Source organism: Nyctereutes procyonoides, unplaced genomic scaffold (assembly GCF_905146905.1).
Source record: "Nyctereutes procyonoides isolate TBG_1078 unplaced genomic scaffold, NYPRO_anot_genome, whole genome shotgun sequence".
Classification (NCBI taxonomy): domain Eukaryota; kingdom Metazoa; phylum Chordata; class Mammalia; order Carnivora; family Canidae; genus Nyctereutes; species Nyctereutes procyonoides.
Window position 1 is genome coordinate 69,056,766 of NW_026575126.1, and position 18,267 is coordinate 69,075,032.

Below are 18,267 nucleotides of genomic sequence, written 5' to 3' on the forward strand. Positions count from 1 at the left end.
ACACGAGGCCGCTGCCCCACCCCCGGCCTCGCCGGCGCCCCCGGCCCGCCCACCGCGCCGCCCGGAACCCTGGGAGATGTAGTTTTCGGCCGCTCTCCGCATGGGCGCGGCCAGCAGGGTCAGCCAGCCTTCCCCACGATGCGTCTTCAGACCCACTGGCTTCACTATGGGGGAGCCCTAGAGCGTCAGAGGGGCTGGGCAGTGGGCTGGCCGCTGGCGGATAAGGTCCAGCAGGTCTCGTTTGCGCTAGGGCCTTGGACAAGTCCCCTAACCTCTGCAAAAGGCCCCATCTTTGTAGGATTGCCAGGGAGAGCCTGGGCTCAGGACCTGGGAGGTACCAAGTTTCTTTAGTAAAGGGATCCTACTGTTACCCTTCCTGGACTGGCAGAGTTGCCAAAGGCAATCAGCCCCTAGAAGTGGGAGGACCCAGGGCCTGGACATGGGGACCCCCACCCCAAACACCCCCCAAGCCCATATATATTTGGGCAAGCACCTGAGATGCTCACCCTGCCGGACCGAGTTCCCCTCATTGCCTCTGGCTATCCACAAACACGCTCTACATTTACTCAGAAATATCTGATATTTATTTCCCAACATTTTGATAATCTTTCTTACAAATTGAATAAACGGAATGAAGGGGAATAAGTGGGACCCCAGGCCTGGCCTTGGTCTCTGGATAAGAGGTGACAGTATGAAAACTTCTCACCCACAACTCTTGGCCTGTTGCCCTAACCTCTCCTACCAACCTTACCTAAGAGTGAGGTGGGGCTTTTTGGAAGATGTGGGGATTCCCCCCTACAGGGGACTCCGGGCATCCTGTTTCAGGCCCTGAACTGCTTCAGGTTGGGGGCCAGCATGGGTCCAGATATGGCGCCGCCTCCGCCTCTCCTGCCTGCGGGCCAGCTGTCGTAGCTGTTTCCGGAGGGCCCACAGCACCAGGTACACTTCCCGCAGCATCTCAGCCTCCGGTGTCTCCAGAGGGGACCCAGATTTCATCTGGGAGGAAATGGAGGTAGAACTCACAGAGGACTACAAAAGAGAGAGAAGATGAGCACATGTAAATAGCTGGTGGAGAAACCACTGGTGGAACCATTGCCAGGTGAACAGCAAAGCCTGGTCTAGTTCCACCTCCTCCAGTGGGGCCTAGCTCAGGCACCACCTCCTTCAGGAAGCATTCCCAGGCTGCAGTAGGTGTTTGTCTCTGCTCTTTTATTTGGCTCATCATATGGCATGTCATATGCTATTTGTTCTGCAGACCTGTCTGTTTTCAGCACTAGAATTTGAGCTCCTGAAAGGCAGGAAGCATGTCTCATCTATCTTCAACTCCTCACTAGGGTTTCATGGAGATTGTGATAATATGAAGGACAGGATCGGGGCACTTGGGGGACTCAGCCAGTTAAGCGTCTGCCTTTGACTCAGGTCATGATTTCAAGGGTCCTGGAATCAAGCCCCGAACTGGGTTCCCTGCTCAGGGGGGAGAGCCTGCTTCTCCCTCTGCCTATGTCTCTGCCTCTGTGTGTGTGTGTGTGTCTCTCATGAATAAATAAATAAAATATTTAAAAGAATAATAAAAAATAATAAATAAAATAAAATAAAATGAAGGACAGGATTGGGGTGCCTGGGGGGCTCAGTCAGTTAAGCATTTGCCTTTGGCTCAGGTCATGATCCCGGGGTTCTAAGATCCAGCCCTGTGTGGGGCTCCCTGCTCGGTGGGGAGTCTTTGTCCCTCTCCCTCTGCCACACTCCTCCTATTACTAGTGCTCTCTCTCAAATAAATAAATAAATCTTTTTTAAAAATGAAGGACATTTTTCCTCCTCTGTCTCCTCTTCAGAGGTCCCTTGTCACCCCAGGCCTGTATATCCCACTGCTTCCTAGATCTCTAGATCTCCATGCAAATGTCCCACCAACATCTCAACTCATCTTGTCCCAATGCCCTCAACACATCACTTGCACCCCTAAGTCTGCCAAAAACTCCATTCTCCATCCCAGTGGATGGCTCCAGCCTACTCTGACTCTGCCTCTCCCTCCCCCACTTCACCGTCATTCAGTCAACCGACTTGGGACAAAAATTCTACCTCTTAAATACCCTGCCTCTCCTCTTGTCCTTTTCTGACCTGCCCATCACAGGGTGCCAAGTGAACTTTATTATTAGTGCTGTAATACTTCATTCAAGGCCAAGGAAGCTGGTTTGGTAGTGATCGAGACACTTCCCTTTTTAAAATTACATTTCTGACTTTGAGATAATTATAGTCAGATCCAGTAGTGAGAAATACTAGAGTCCCTGTATGCTTCTTCTTTTTTTTTTTTTTTTTTTTTTAGATTTTATTTACTTATTCACGAGAGACACACAGAGAGAGAGAGGTAGAGGCAGAGGGAGAAGCAGGCTCCATGCAGGGAGCCTGACGTGGGACTCCATCCACCACTGAGCCACCCGGGCTGCCCTCCGCCCCCCAGCCGCCCCTGTATGCTCTTTACCCAATTTCCCCCAGTAGTAAAATCTTGCAAAACTGTAGTATAGTATCATAGTCAGGATACCTGACATCCATACAATCCAGTGATATTCACAACCCCCCCACCCCCACAGCTTATACTCATTTGTGTGCATGTGTGTTACATTCTACCCAATTTTCTCTCACATACGCAGATTCATGTATCCAGCTAACATACTCAATATACAGAACATTCTCATCACCACAAGAATTCCCCATGTTGCACTTTTATAACCAACCTACCTGGTCCTTGCAACCACTAAACCATGAATCGAGTCTCCATTTCTAGAATTTTGTTATTTGAAGAGTGGTATATAATATAAATAGAATCATACAGTACGTATATATAAACTTTAGGGATTTGTTTTCACTAGGCATAATTCCTGAGACTCATCTAAATTGTTGGGTGTATCAGTAATTTGTTTCTTTTTATGGTCTAGAAGTATTCCACCAGTATGGATACATCACAGTTTAACCATTCCCCCACTGAAGGACATTCGGGGTGGTTTTGGCTCTTACAAATAAAGCTGCTCTGAACATTCATGCAAGGATTTTTGTGTGAACATAAAGTTTCGTTTATCTAGGATAAATGCCCAAGAGTACAACTGCTTGGCATATGATGATTGCATGTTTAATTTTATAAGAAACTACCAAACTGTTTCCAGAGTGGCCACACCACAACTTACGAGAGAGGGTAAGCTTTCTAAATTAAAATCTGTGTCACTCCTACACTCAAATGTCTACAAGGGCTCGCATTGCTCTAAGGGTCAAATCCAAACTCCACAGATGGCCAACCACTCTGCCTTATACAAGCTGGGCCTTGACCCCAGGACTGACCATACCCATCGCATTGGGCCAGCACCCCTCTGACCACAGCCCACTTGCTATTCTGTCTTCATGGAATACTCCCTTCACTCCCTCCTCACCCCACTCCAAGGCAGAGTCAATCCTTCAGGTGTCAGCTTCATCCTCTCTTCTGCTGTGAAGGCTTTCCTTGACTCCAACTCTGGATTAGATGCCCTGCCCCTGAGCTACCACAGACCCTGACTCCCCTTGTTACGCCCCTAAGATACTGAACCTATAATGCCTGTGACATTGTCTGTAGATCCCTTAGCCTGGGTAAATCTTGTTCATCATGTATCCTCCATTGCCTCCATTGTCTCAGTGCCTGAGAGGCATACAATATAAATGTTAACCAACTGCCTGGAGGAAAGAATGAGTCACAGGGGATCAGGGAGGGTGGAAGGACCCCTGGGAACCAGAGAAATAGGATGCTGACCTTCCAGGTACACATTTGCCAGCCGCTCTGTAGGGCCGAGCCCATGAGCATGGATACAGACTTTACAGCTGTCCGCGGCAGCTGCAGCAGGGATCGGCCCTCACATCTCTTCTCCACCTCAGCCTTCTCTGTTGATTTGGTCAATGTGAAGGCATCAGCCACCTTGGCGGTCTCCTCTGTCTTGGAGACCTTAAAGGCCTCTTTGCAGGGCTCGACCAACTTGAAAGTCTCAACCACCTTGGGAGTCTTCTCCACCTTCAAAGCACTTTTCTGGGAGTCATGGTGTTCCAAGATGGTTGACTTAGCTTTGTGTTTCCAGAAAAAAACCTAAGAACAAGATAGGAAGGAAAGAGACAAAAGGGGGGCATGGTGGTTGATAGAAAGGCAAGCACAGAGGGGAAGGGGCAGTGGACGTCCCCACCTCCTCCCCAGCTGGGTTTCCAGGACCTAGAGGTCACTGACCGGCACCTCCAATCCCAGCAGGTCATGAGGAAGGGCATGCTCTGAAACTCACCCAGCAAGTAATCTTTCGCCAAATCCATCGGAAGAACCTCATTACCACAGCCATTTCTCCCAATAGACGAGCACCAAGTAGGGGGCAGGACAAACATTTGGTACAAAGGGTGGAAGGGAACAGACTGCAGGCCAGTGGCCACCACCTGACGGGTCTCTCAGGAGCTTTTGGTACAACCAAGAAGAAAGAAATAGAGAATCCAGGGGGAAAGTTTTCACCAATGACTCATCCTAAGTCTTTCCTCCCCTCCCTGAGACAGGGAGAGGAGTCAGAGTGGATGAGAACTCAGAGGAAGGCAGAGTTCTAGCCCATTGTGAGAGCCTACCTGGCCCTGACCTCCCCACTGAGGCCCTTTCAGGACCCCGGGAGCCAATCCCTGTGTCCTTAGCCCTCCTACCTCAGGTCCAGGGAAGGTGAACTAATATTTACTGAGCGCCTGGTACTCACTGGCCATTTCCCACATAGGATGTCATGTAATCATCATCATCACAGCTCTCTGGTAGGTATTGTACCCATGAGGAAGCAGAGATATGGAAAACGCAAAGAACCTGCCCAAGGTCGTAAATCTAGGGAGCTTTGGGGCAGGAAGTCCAACCTGGGTCAGCCTCTAGCCTCCCACTCTCTGTGGGTCTGAGGCCAGGATGCTCCCAGGCGGAGGCTGCTGCCTTCCCCCAACCCTTCCCCACTAGATGGGGTCCTTCTCTCTACCTGCCTCTGCTGCCTGGGACAGAAGCCCAGGCAGGGCTGTCAGGGAGGGGCCGCTCACCCACAGCCAGCTGAGGGTGGAAGCCACGGAGGCCAGCCAGGCCTGGCGAGGGCACTGTGTGCCCGGGGAGCCTGGCCCACACCCAGAGCTGAGACAAGGAGCCCATTCAGGACCCCCCCAGCCCCGCCCCCCCAGCCACCACCGGGATCCATCCCGCAGAGGGGACACACTGGGAAGCTGAGGGTGGATCCTGCACAATCACCAAAGGCCCCATTGTTTCCCTGCCTGCCCCCCCCCCAGCACGTGGGCTAACGCCCCCTCCCTCCCTCCGCCTTGCCTGCCTGCCCCTTCCCAGGACCTGGGCTGCTGGCTCCCTTTGGACCCTTGGTGCACCCCCACACCCCACAACTCTTTAGACTACTCTGAGCCACATTCAACCTCCCCAGTCTGGACAAGATCTCCAAGGGAACCCACAGTTTCAGTCTTTCCCCAAGTGGAAAAGCCACCGCAGGCCCCATCTGGACACAAGCAACAAGATGCCAACCTCCAGATTCAAGTTTCTTCAGATTTTTTAATTATAATTATTATTTTAATAACAACCTGAATCCCAGAACTTGCAGACTGTCCATACTCCCTCCCTTGGGCAGAGGAGAATGGGTACTTTGAGGGAACAAGGTGGGGATGGGGTGTCCGCCCGGGAGACTCCAACTCGCCCAGACATCTACTGCCAGGGTTCCCAGAACACTGACACCTCGGGAGTGGGGAGGAGGGCTTTATCTAACACCCTATCCTGAAGCCCTCCCTCCTCCTTCAAGGCCTGGGGATGCCGCTGCCCAGTCTCTGGGCATTAGGGGGAGACTGAGGAAGAGTGGGGGGACAGGCTGATTCTGAGCCTTCAACTCCCATCCCCAGGGATCCGGAGGCGTTAAAGCTGCATAGGAAGTGGGGGTGGGCAGCTGGCACAAGGCCTGGTAGCTGTGGCAGCCCCCAAAGGCACATTGTGAGGGAAGGGAGGCTCAGACGGAGGGCCCATTGGGCGCAGAGGGCCCCAGCCGTGGGACTCCCGAGGAGGGCAACTGGGCCAGCTGCTCAGGGCTGGCCAGGGCACGCAGCAGTCCATTCTCCTGCTCCAGCGCGGCATTCCGCTCGGCCAGGTCTCGGATCTGCTCCTTCAGCACCTCCACCTCCTCCCGGACCGCAAACATGAGGTGGGACTTCACCAAGTCCTGGGAGCCCAGGGACAGACAGAGAGTCAGGGGTCCTAGACCACCCCAACCTCATCCCTGCCCAGTGCCTCGAGGGCTTAGGTATGAGAGATGCCCCTGCCCCCAAATGATGAAGTACCACTGGAGAAGCAGCAAAGCAGGGATGAGGTGGTGGTGGTGGGGTGGCGGGAGGCACGATGTGCAAGGATGCCGCAAAGAGACAAGATCAGGGCTTGAAGACAGAGATGGGGGCCAGGCCAGGGGCCAAGGGAAATCAGGAGTTCCAGTGGAGACAAGAGGGTGTGAGAACCCAAGGGAACCCAGCTGGGAGTAGGCTGAGGGGCTAGGAGTCCGAATTCCCTAATGAGGACAACAGGGGTGGGGCAGCAGGACGTGAGCCAGAACCTCCTGGGACCAAGATGGCTTCTCTTACCATGGCTTGTTCGATCTTGTTGTCAATGCCAACCAGGCTTCCGGAGCCGCTGGAGAGACACAGGGAGTTGAGAGGTGAGGAGGAAGAGTAGGTGCCAAGCCAGGTGTCTGGACACCCCAGCCGGCTGCCTTCCAGGTGCTTCTCAGAGCAGGCTCTGGCCTCCTCCACAAGCCCCATTCACTGTAGCCTCCCGCCCACACCCCTGCCTGTACCTGTGACAGTAGAGAATCAGGGAGAGGAGGGTTTTGTCCATCCCCTGGCGGGGTGAGGGCAGCTGCCCAGGCACCCCCAGGCCCCGGTGGGGTGGGGGTGCAGATGCCCCCCGGATGGGGGATGCTCCCCGAGGGGAGCAAGGAGAGGAGACACAGCCCCTTTTTCGGGGAGGTCCTGGAACCATCCCCACCATGCGCGTCTCATAAGATGACACCAGGGACTTGACAGAGATGCCTAGCTGGGCCATCCCCAAGGGAAAGGGCTTTAGGCTGTATCAGAAGGGCTGCCTGGGGGGCTCAGAGCCCCCCGGGGCAGAACAGGGTCTAGCTGGTGCCAGGCAGGCAGAGAGGAGACAGTGCCTAGGGGGTGCTGGTCTGAAAGATATACACCGCCCCCCACGGCAAAGCCTGGCTGTGATTGGCTCCTCAGGGACACGGGGACCCCCTCCCACTGACTCCATGGTGGGCGGGAATTCCCAGACATGGTCAGTGCCAGTGTCCCCTTCTTACCCTGGCACCAATCCCAGAGCAGAGGGAAGGCGGCAGGCTGAAGGAAGTCAGCTGGTGGGCTGGGTCAGGGGAGGGGCTCTGGGGCCAGAGGCCTGGGTCAGGGAGGGGCATGAAGGGTGAGGGACAGCCTGGCCTTGGGAGACCTACCCCCACCTCACCCAGTTCTGTCCCCTATGGGCTAATACTGTCCTCCCTCACGCCCTCAGCTCCACTAGGCTGGGATGGCGGGCATTTCTGATATACTTGTCATCTTCCTTGGACTGTAAGCACCCAACCCCCACTCCCATCCCAGATGCACAAAGCCCACATCATGAGTGACCCCAGGGGCCTGGGCAGAGAGCATCTCCCACCTCCCACAGTGAAGAAGAAAAGTGGAAAGATTACCAAAGCAACGAAAACAGCCCCAAAAGACGGGAACAGCCTATGGATCTGGAACCTGGGTCTTGGGTCTCAGGTCTTGGAGGGACCAGAGGCTTTTGAGGAGAGGTGAGAAGCAGGAATCTAATTCCCAATTTAGAGCAGGGGCTTTGAAGACCCTTGAGAGCAAATGAAAGGGGAGAGCTGGTCTGGCTGCAGTTTGCTAAACGGCCAGCAGAGGTCGACTCAGGCCTGGCTGAACGGTTCCCAGGGCCACCCTCTGGATACCGCCAGCGTGTCCTGCCTGCCTGAGGCTGAGGGCCTGGTGCACAAGCCTTTCTACCTTCTATCCCCCAAGACTCCCTCTTGTTACCACCCAGGTCTCAGGCTCCTGCTTCATCCCAGGGCTCACGACCCACCCCTGTCCTGCTTCTCCCTCAGCCACCTCAGCCCTAGGGCCAGCTCCACACCCAGGCTCCCCTCAGACTGCAGGATCCATCCTGTCCTCAAGCCCCCAGCTCTGTCCCTCCCAGAGTGAGGCAGTCTCCACATGCTGCATCCCGGTTCTCTGGTGCTCCCCTATCAAGCCCTTTCTCCTGATTGCCAGCTCATACTCACTATCCTGTGGGGGGAATTAGCCCTCAATTCAAGGTGACCCTTGGATGAGGCCCTGCAGCCGGAAGGCAGCACGAGGGAGCTGGGATTTTTCCATTTCCTGTCCAAGCTCTGGGTGCAGAAGGCGCTGACAAGTGGAGTAACCAAGGGGGTGACTGGGCCTGAGAGAACGGGACACTGTAGGGTGAGGAAAGGACACTGGGATTCTCAGGTTTGGGGTGGGGAATAGGACAAATTTAAGAGTGGAGGGTGAGCTAGCCAGCTGGAGTGCCAGGGAGGTTTTCAAGCTATTTTGATCTGAGACACTTGGGTAGAGCCTGGGCAACCATAGGACACATACCCCCTCCCCACCCACCCATCCCCACCCTGTACACACAGACAGAGACGGAAGAGGGGAAGATTCACAGGAATAGGAACACTGGCCTTGCTTGGCAGACACCCAGGTAAAGATGCCAAGTAAGTTGTTCTTGCCAGAAATAAAGAAATAATACAACAATAAACATTTGTTGGCTGATAGATGACTATCTCCTGTTTGTCTAGTGCTGGTGAGTTTTTGACAGCACTTTCCACTGTCACATTCTAACGTTAACACTTCAAGGGACCAGGTTAACACTTCAAGGGACCAGGACTCCAGCTGGCAACCCAAACCCTCCCTTTGAGAGCCTCCCCACCCCCCACCCCACCCTCACCTCAAGTAAGTAAAAAGCAGGTGCTGTGCTGGAATTCCCAGGGCAGAGTCAGGACCCTGAAGCTTAGAGTTGGCTGGGTGGGATCAGCTCCCACCACAAGCCCAGAGGCAACTGTGTGAATAAGAACAGGATGCCCCCTCCTTCAAGACACTTACTGCCATCTTGGGGAAAATTGTCATGACTTCAAGTGTCGGTGATAATGACTTCAAATGTGAATGGTGCCCCTTGGGGTTAGGCATGAATGATAGGCACAGCTGAGGACTGGCCCTGCAGGACTCTTGAGTCTTGGAACAAGGATAGCCCTAGAGGCCGGTCTTCCTTTTTGAAGGTCAAATGAAACTGCCTCAAAATGAGGATCCACCTGGGAGAGGTGGAAAGGTTCTAATCCTGGGGACAAGGGCCAGCCCTGCTCTGAGGAGCCCGTAGGGGATGGGCCTGAGGCCAAAGAAGTGGCATCCGGCTGCCCTCTCTATACTACTCCCTCCCGGATCCGTGGTGTCTTTGGGGTGGGGCCAGGCCAGAGTGTGGGGGTGGGGGAGAGGGAGGGGTGGCTCCTTGCCCAGCTTAGGAGAGCTGTCCCTGCCCCTGTCCTGGAGAGAAAGGGCATCCTAGAAATGATTGCCTCCTCCTTGATTCTTGGGACATAGGCATCCCAGTAAGAGAATGGAGAATGTGGCTTTGGGGTCAGACCCAGGTTCTGAATACTATCCTGGTATCTACTAGCTCGGTGACCTTGAGCAAGTTCCTTAAACCTTCCTCCTCTGGCTTGCATTCAGCTTCTTCATCTGGAAAGTAGGGATCATGAGGTTGCTTCAGTGAGATAAAAGGTAGCACCCGACCCAAAGGAAGCACTGGATAAATAAATGTACCTTTTCTTTCTCAAGTCTCTGGGATTCATTCCTTATAATGCCTGGATCCCCAAGGCTGGCCATCTACCCACCCATCCATTCGTCCATCCATCCACTTATTCAAGTACCTCCTGACTGCCAGGTCCTGTTGGAAACATGAAGGCTCTTGACACCCAAAAGCACGTGTGCATTCACCATTCACCAGGCACCCTCTGTTCTCTGAACCCCAGATTCTGAGATTAGCAGGCATCCCCAATTCCCCATCTGGGATCCAGGCACTTAATCCCCAGCCCACTTTCCCTCTTGAAAGGGAGGTTCCAGGCCACTCAGACCCTGTTCTTGCACCAGCTCTGGGCACACCAGAGAGATGAGGTGGGAGCTACAATGCCTCATTCCAGGGGACCAAGGGGGTGGCCCAATCCAATCCTACCTACCTGCCCGGTAGGGTGGGGCAAGAGAGGGGCTGGGCCAGGCTGGAGCCCCAGAGGCTCAGAGTGGGGCAGGATAAAGTGGAGGCTGGGTGCCTGACCGGTCAGACTGGGGTGTGGGGAGGGGGTGGAACAGAGGGAGGGAGGGAGGGGACAAGCCAAAAGAATAGAGTTGAGGAGGCTCCAGGAGGCAGAGCCCTCTCAGAAGCAGCAGGAGGTTGGGCTCTGAAATCAACAGGGGTGGGGAGGGACAGGGAGCCCTCCAGCCAGGGAACCTCCCAAGTGGGAGGGAGTAGGGGTGGGAAGCGCTGAGAATAGCAGCAGTGGGGGCAGGTGACTGGCTGGGCCCTGGCCAACCTCACACCTCACACATTCCTGAGAGCTTGGGAGCCCAGCAGCGGCCCTGCCCTGCCCCACTGTGTCCCTCATTCTCCACCAGCCGCCACCAGGGCCCTGGCCCTCCATCCCACCCCACGGCCTGCCAACCCTTCTCCTTCCTCTCCCCAAGGCCACAAGCCCTTTCCCTTGGTGAGACTCACTCCCTCATTCTGGGAGGGGCGAGGGGAGGGGGATCGCAACAAGCGAGGGGAAGGGGAAGACCGGAAGGAGAGACTCCCTTCAGGGCAAGGTCCCCCCCAACACCCACAAAACTCAGGGCTAAGCCCCGCCCTTTACTTTCCTCCCAAATGGGAAGTCCCTCCCCCAAGCCTCCAACAGGAAGTCCCACTCCTCCCTCCAAAATAAGAGTGGTGACTCCCCAGCCCTTCTATCAGGACCCGGCCAGAAGGGAGCAGCCGCCCTATCAGACTCGCAATTTCGTTCCTCCCTTTTCAGCTCGCTGACATTCCTATGTTGAAACCTGGCCCTCGAAACAGGAAGTTCTGCCCACCGTTGCCTCCAAACTGAGCAGACGGTCTTCCCTGAAGTTGGGACAAAGCCCGTTAGATGGTGCCCCCTGCGTCCCCCCTGCGTTCCCCCTGCGTCCCCCCTGCGTCCCAGAGCCGAGTGCTCCAGGCGCTCCCCGCTCCCCGGGGCTCTGGCTCGGGCCTCCTGGTCTCCCTCGCGCAGGGGGCAGAACCTCAGGCACGACGCACTTTCTTGCTACTAGAGGTCCTAGGATCCTAAAGTAGTGCGCAGGGTCTCTAGGGATGTTACTTCACACAAAGGCAGGAGTGCCATTTCCCTCTGCGGGGAGAGGGAGGTAGGAACCGAGAGGAGACCCACTCTCTATTCTCTCCAGAGCATTTGCCAGTAAATTCTTCGGGTTGGCCAAATGATCGCTAAATCTGCAAGAGCTCTGGAATTTGACAACAATGACTCCCTTCAAAGTCTAAAAAAAAAAAAAAAAAAAAAAAGTCTATGATTTGACAATCCTAAGCCAAGGAGTCCCACCCAGCCCTCTCCACAGAGAGGGAGTGGGTCCCAAATCAACTTTGCCCAGTGGTTGTGCCAACACCAGGTTTTTCTGTCGAAGAGGCCCTCTCCCAAGCTTAACTTAGGGGAAGGACACCTACCAGGCACTTTCAGGCGGCCATCCCAGGTGCTGGGCGGGGACCCAGAGCCCACCTACCTATCATCATCGCTGTCCAGGTGGCCACTGATGGCCAGCATGGAGCGGGCCAGGCTTAGGCTCTGGGCTGCTGCTGCTCCAAAGGGGTCTGGAGACTTGTGAACCAGACTGGCATCGGGGAACAAGTAGAGGGCTGGGGAACCAGGGCGAGAGTCGAGTGGGGGCACCTGGAGGCAGAGAGGTAGGAACCATCACATCTAGTGCAAGAAAAGAACCAGCCACCTTGCAACCTGCCTAGTAGTCAGCCCCCTCATCTCTCCCCGTGTATCTCTGCTCTCTTCGAGGACCCAGGAGTCCTGCCCCCAGGGCCCTTTCTCCCCTGGGTCTAGTGGAGGCAACTAGGCAGGTATCAGAGTAAAGGAAACAATGTCCATCCTGAGGACTGGGTGAGCAGCTTCCAGAAAGTGGTTCATGGTGTATCAGAGTACCAGAGAGGGGCTCTGGGCTGTACTCTAGCACTCTTCTACCAGCTGAACCAGGACCCCCAATCAGAGGCTAGGCAGAAAGTGTCTGGCTTCTGTCACCTGACTTATTAAAAGCCACTTGAATGTCACTTCCTCAGAGAGGCATTTCCCCATCATTCGACTAGTGAATTCCACTGAACTGTTCTATTTTATTTTTAGAGCACTGAATAGTATCTGAAATTAAAGTATTTTTGCCTCCCTGCTGTTCGAAGGTAAGCTCCAGAGGGCAGAGCTTATAGTTTGTTCAATAGCTATTTGTAGAATGAATGAATCCTCAGAAACGGGTCCTCCTCCCACCCCACTCTATCCATTCTAGGCTCTTCTCAAACTTCTCAGATTCAGGTGAAGTTCTGCTCCTGCGCTGGGCCCTGGGGCAGGGAGGGTGGTTGGATTGCGGAGATGGGGGGAGGCGGAGCCCGGGCACAGACCCACACAGCCCAACAGGCACTGGGGGTGGCTGCAAAAGGGCGGGGGCCACAGGAACAAGCCGCCTCTGTGAGGCCCCAGGAGGCCCCTGCTTCTCGGAAAAGCCAAGAACAGAGAGTCCAGAGCGGTTAGAGGGCCGGAGCAGAGGAAGGGGGCCCAGGTGGTGTCCCCCCAGCCTTCCTCTCAGCCTCACTCTTGAGAGGGAAGAGGCATGGGGGAGTATGGAAGGGAGCCAGACTTCGGGGCCAGGAAAAAGCAACACAGATGCATGCACACAGGGAGGGATCGGGATGTGGGGGAAAGGAAAGGGTTCTGAGGGCACTGAGGACAGAGGGGCCGGGTCTGCAGGCCCAAGGGAAGCTCAGACAGGGCTTAAGGACACAGAGAGACTGGAGCAAAGGGGGCTTGCTCTGGAAGAGCAAGAGAACAGGGACTAGAAAAGGAAAGAGCATCTTCTCCCCTGGGGTAGGAATTTAATGAAAGCTCCAGAAAAGTAGGGGGCGCGCAGCATGAGATATGTGAGTTTGAGGCCAGGAGGGGGTGGGGGGAGCCGGTCCTGACCGGTCCTGACAGGGCCCAGACATCCAGTCCCAGGTTATTTTTATACTGTGGTTTGTGCCCAAGGCCAGGAAGGGGGAAAAGTTCTCATCCTCACACTCCCTGCCCTCGCTCCTGAAGTCCAAGGTGTTATTTTCTCCTTCAGGACAGACACATCCATCCCCCACATCCCTGGTGGCCCACCCTCACCCCAGGGACCCAGGCATCCTGCCCCCCAGCCCAGACTTGTTCCTCTTTTGGAGACAGGAAGCAGAAAGACCAGAGGATTTAACTCTTTCTCCACTGCTTCCTGCCTCTCTCCCACTCCCTGGTGGCCACCCCCAGTTATCAATCATGGAGAGGCCTAGATCCAGGGGAGCGGAGACAGTGGCCTGAGGGCAGAAAGGACACACCGTCAAGCCCTCCATCCCACCTAGTTCATCACGTCCTTGGAGAAATTTGACTTGGGACAAAGCTGCAGATGGGGCTGGGATGAGTGGCTAATAAGAAGACAGACCCTCACCTTTGGAATGGTGCGGCCAGGGAGACTTTCTTTTTACCCCTCCCCACCAATCTGGACAGCTCCTCTCCCAGAGGCCCAAGCACCTACCCCCATCTGGGACCTCCATCCCCCATGCCTGAAGCCAGAAGGGGTGAAACCAAGACAGAATGTGAGGGCCAAAGTGAGAAGCCCACATCTCTGTGATGGCGAGACAGCACTAAGCTATAAGGAAACAGATGGAGGTCAAAGGTAACAAAGACTGAAGAGAAAGAAAGAAGGTGCAGGATATAGGGGAAGAGGGAGCCTGAGAAAGAAAAGGCTGCATGAAGAGGAGGATGGACTACTTCTCAGGAAGAGGGCAAGAAGAGAAAAGAGGGACAGACAGGTGTTGTTGGAGTGGGGAGAGGGTGGTAAGGAGGTGGAGGCAGGAAGGCCCAAGCTGGAGGTTAGGCCCAGGCCCAGATGAACAAGCACCACCCCTCAGGTGTCTCCCTGACCCCAGAACCCAGCTCTTACCTGCCCCATCTCCTCTGGAGCAACCAACTCCATCCTCAGCCGCAGGGCTCCATCCTTTGATCGGGATAGTGGAGGGGTCCCTGTTGCTGAGCCCCCAGCCTCCAGTTCCACCCTCAGGGAGGGCAGGGGCGTGGCAGCCCGGGAGGGGCCGGCGCTATCCCCTGTCCTGGGCTCTGGGGGACGCTGCTGGGGTGGGGAGGCTGACAGAGGGGGTGTCTCCACCTTGGCTTTACCAGGTACTGCCAGCTGGCCCAGCCCCCGGGTTAAGGAGCGGGCCTGAGGTCCAGGGGAGGTAGGGGGCGCCCGGAGCCAGGAGGTGGGGCCCTGAGACAGGCCTGGCTGCGGGGTTGGGGCACCCAGGCCCAAGCTGGCCAGCTCCAACCTGGAATCCAAAGATCGGCCCCCAGTGCCCCCCGAGGCCCCTCGAACTCCTTCCAGGAGCCGGCTGAAGCCAGGGGTCTCCAGGTCTCTCTCGTAAACATCCACACACGTCCAACGGCCTCGACGATAAGGCTCTCCCAGGCCATGGGGCAGCTTTACCACCCGGAAACGGGAGGCGGGGGCCCCAGGTGGTGGGGAGCCGTTCCGGGGGGTGCTTTTGCCCCCTGGCTCGGGGCTGGGCTCCCCGTTAGGCAGACGGGGTGGGGGCGCGGTGGGGCCTGGCAGGGCAGGGGGCTCTGAAGACCCTGGGCTCCCTGGGCCCTCATAGTCCGTGGTGACGCTGGTGATTTGAAAACTACTCTTCTTCTTGCCCCCACTCATGGTCCCTGGGGCTCAGGACTCGGCCAAGGTGGGCAGGGGGTGCAGCTGGGGCTCCTCCAGGGGCTCAGGCACCCCTGGAACAGGGGGGCCACATGGCGGGGGCATCAGGGCCCCTGGGGACATCTGGGTCCGACATGGCAGGAGGGCTTTGCAGGAACTGGGGGTACTTGGCTGGTAAAGGGAGCACAGGGCAGGGGAGGTGGCAGGAGGTGGGGGCAGGGGCAGGGGCAGGTTTTTCCTGCCCCTGGCGCTGCCCAACTCCAGAGCTGAGTTTGCAAACTGGAAAAAGAGAGAGAGAGAGAGAGTGTGTGTGTGTATGTGTGTGTGTGTGTGTGTGTGTGTGTGTGTGTGTGAGAAAGCAGTGGGCAGGCCACCTCTGGGGCTTCCTCTCTGGGGAGCAGGATGGGGGAGGAAGGGGAAACCACCAGAGACCCAGAGACAAAGAGACTGGCAGAGACGATGGAGACCAGGAGATCCCAGCGGTCCCACAGAGTAGGAAGGGGCGGCCCAGACCAAAGTTGGGCATTTCTTGCCTGGGATTCAGACTCACAGGACCGAGTCGCCCGACAGCAGGAGGGGGCTCCAGGGCCTTGGACGAGCAGGGGTGAAGCAGCTCCTCGGCCGGCCCCGCCGCCGGGAGGCCTCTGCCGAGTGTCCAGGCTCCCCGCACCCCGGCTCCCCGATCCCGATCCCGGGGCAGGCCCTGCCCCGCTGCCCCAGCGCCCCGCCCAGCCAGCCCAGAGCCCTACCTCTCGGCCTCGGCCACCGAGCTGGGCCGGGGGTCCCGGAGCCTAAGATGTCGGGCTGTCCTTCCCGCGGGGCCTCTTGGCCCCAGCAGCGCGGGGGGCGCGGGCGGCGATCAGGGGCTGTCCGGTTCTCTTCGGGGGCCGCACTTCGCCCCGCAAGGCATCTTCGTAAAAAGTTTGCTCGCCAGAAAAGAAGGAACCCCCGCCTCCTTGGTGGAGCCCAGGCGCGGCCTCTGAAGCCCCAAGGGTCTCCGGACTGGTGAGGGAAGAGGCGGCTCTGCCCCCACCCCGATCCTCCAGGTGGAGCCGCCTAGGTGGCTGGGGCGAGCAGGTCTCTCAAATCTCCCCCGCGTGGAACCGCTGGGTCTCTCTCCGCTCCTCGGCTCTTCTCTCTCCGGTCTCTCTGCCTTTCTCTTTCTGGGCTGTTGACAACCCCCACACCAGGAAGTCCTGCCTCCTCGGGCCTGCTGACTGCTCCTCTCCTCCTCCTCCTTCCCCTCTTCCTCCCCTTCCTCCGCCCTCTCTGCCTCCTGGGGCTCCCGGCCAGCTGGCCCGGGGCCAGGCCTGCCACCACCTCTGCTGCCACTGCTGCTGCTGTTCCTGCCCCCCCCCACCCCCCGCAACAGGCTTAACCCCACACCTGCTGGGCCCCAATCCTGCGTTTCCTCGGAGGGAGGGGCCGTGGAGGGCAGAGAGAAAAGGGGAGGAGTTTGCCAGGGGGCCAGGGATTCCCTCACTTGTAGGCACTTGCTGCCATTGGCCTACAGAGAGAGCAAGAACTTGCCAACCAGGGGCTCTGCTGGGTGCCCGCCCCCCCATAAGCTGCTGCTCAGCTCTTGTCCTATCTTCACTGGTGTTCACAGTAACTCTATGAGGAAGGTACCGTTATTCTTTCCTGTCTTTATTTTAAAACGTGGATTATGATGACAATTTGCAAATGGGCCCCCAAGTAGAGAGAAATGATAAACTCCCAAGTCCCCATCGTGCAGTTTCAACAATGATCAGCTCACAACCAACCTGGGTTCTTCTATACTCCCAATATCTCTTGTTGTGCTGTGCTGGAGTATTTTAAAAAAATCCCAGGCACCATATTATCCCTCTTCTTAGATGTAGATATTGAGACCCGGAAGGTTCCGAGAGGCTGTCAGTGGTACAGCTGGAACATTCTACACACTCAGGTGTGCCCTTGTCTGGCCCCTATATAAAGAAACAAAGAGATATACTCAGAAATGTGCTGACTTGCACTTTCTCTCCAACCCTGGTCGTCACACACACATGTATACATAATGTACACACAGATGCACCTGAGGACAAGCCCTACCCCCCCACCTCTCCCATCCCATCCCTTCTTTGCTATTGGAGAAGCCACACCACACACACACACACACACACACACACACACACACACACACACGAAGGCCTTACCGAATTACCCAATGCCTGGCATGAAAAAATAACCCTCCGATGGCCACTTTCTCTTTTATGGCACCCTCAACCAACAATCTGAGCAAGAGCAGGGTTGAAAAGCCACATCTGCCTTCACTCCTAGCTTTGAAAGGAATTGGATTCTAATTAATTTTGGTCAAATGGAAGTATTCTTGAGCATATTGAAAATTTCTCATATTTGCCTGCTTTATATAGTTATTTCATGGACTATAAAATAGTCGGGGGCAGAGATGGGGTAGGTTTTGAGCTTCAGCATTTCCGCAAGAGGAAACAGAGGCTCACAGGTAGTCAGTTATTTGCCCGAGGCCCCAGAGCTAGTATTTGATGGCATTGAGACTAGGACTGGGCTGACACATCCCTCCCTCTTCAGCTTTCACTCATGGAAATTTTTAACCACTCTTCGGGGTTAGGGAAAAACAAAATGATGCCTCCTGCCTGGATGTTTATATATTTATTCTGCATTTCTTTGTTAAAATGCATCTGCACTCCTTGCCTCTCTCCCTTCACAGTAACGCAGCTGGGTCCTAAGGCCTCCCAAGTCCTGAGGTCGAGGAGGCAGCCTCCCACACAAGTCCCCCACGCCCCCAACTCGCTCCCCTCTGGCAATATTCAGAACACCGCCAGGCTGCTCCGCCCCCAGATCCTCCTTTCAGCGCTGACACCCTACAAACTATTCAAAATTTATCTTTGGACCCTCCCCTTCCCACCAACTCTGAGCATCAAGTTGGACTCCTCCGTGTCTGCCCGCCTGGGATATTGCTGGTCTCTGTAGAAATGTTTATTGAATGAATAAATAAAAATTCATTCACACTAAGGTGTAAATGTGAAAGGACTGTTTTGTATTTTGTGTTCCATCTCCTGGGAGCAATAATCGCCCTTTAATGTATTTTACGGCTTACAAAGCTCCCCGTATTAATTCTTTTGCGCCCTCAACAACTTTATGGAGGTGGATACGAGGCATCTCTCAGAGAGGCGGTGTGATTTGCCCAAAGCCACACAGCACACCTGCAAC

The 18,267-nt window shown here is 55.7% G+C and overlaps 2 protein-coding genes across 3 annotated transcripts; both read right to left on the reverse strand.

Moving 5' to 3' along the window:
• Window positions 1–561: 561 nt before the first annotated feature.
• SPACDR (sperm acrosome developmental regulator) lies at window positions 562–5,156 on the reverse strand. The gene is made up of 3 exons (XM_055340068.1): window positions 4,284–5,156; window positions 3,770–4,096; window positions 562–1,029 (listed from the first exon to the last, which is right to left on the reverse strand). Exons 1-3 carry the CDS (start codon window positions 4,335–4,337, stop codon window positions 796–798), a joined length of 615 nt encoding a protein of 204 aa, XP_055196043.1. The 5' UTR covers window positions 4,338–5,156; the 3' UTR covers window positions 562–795.
• Window positions 5,157–5,540: 384 nt separating this feature from the next.
• On the reverse strand, window positions 5,541–16,304 carry TSC22D4 (TSC22 domain family member 4). Of its 2 annotated transcripts, XM_055340066.1 has the most exons (5): window positions 15,813–16,300; window positions 14,302–15,342; window positions 11,857–12,023; window positions 6,628–6,676; window positions 5,541–6,215 (listed from the first exon to the last, which is right to left on the reverse strand). In XM_055340066.1, exons 2-5 carry the CDS (start codon window positions 15,061–15,063, stop codon window positions 6,006–6,008), a joined length of 1,188 nt encoding a protein of 395 aa, XP_055196041.1. In that variant the 5' UTR covers window positions 15,064–15,342; window positions 15,813–16,300; the 3' UTR covers window positions 5,541–6,005. The 2 variants fall into 2 exon arrangements, with proteins under 2 accessions (XP_055196041.1, XP_055196042.1); XM_055340067.1 differs by lacking the exons at window positions 5,541–6,215; window positions 6,628–6,676 and adding an exon at window positions 9,012–10,003 and having other exon boundaries at window positions 15,813–16,304.
• Between the last annotated feature and the right edge of the window lie 1,963 nt (window positions 16,305–18,267).

Coding starts and splice junctions, on each gene's coding strand:
- SPACDR (XM_055340068.1), bottom strand. CDS start 4,337: ATGGCTGTGGTAATGAGGTTCTTCCGATGGATTTGGCGAAAGATTACT. Junction 4,097..4,283: donor GGCGAAAGATTACTTGCTGG/GTGAGTTTCAGA, acceptor TCTTGTTCTTAG/GTTTTTTTCTGGAAACACAA. Junction 1,030..3,769: donor GGCAAATGTGTACCTGGAAG/GTCAGCATCCTA, acceptor TCTCTTTTGTAG/TCCTCTGTGAGTTCTACCTC.
- TSC22D4 (XM_055340066.1), bottom strand. CDS start 15,063: ATGAGTGGGGGCAAGAAGAAGAGTAGTTTTCAAATCACCAGCGTCACC. Junction 12,024..14,301: donor CTCCAGAGGAGATGGGGCAG/GTAAGAGCTGGG, acceptor CTCTGCCTCCAG/GTGCCCCCACTCGACTCTCG. Junction 6,216..6,627: donor ACAAGATCGAACAAGCCATG/GTAAGAGAAGCC, acceptor CTGGGCTCCCAG/GACTTGGTGAAGTCCCACCT.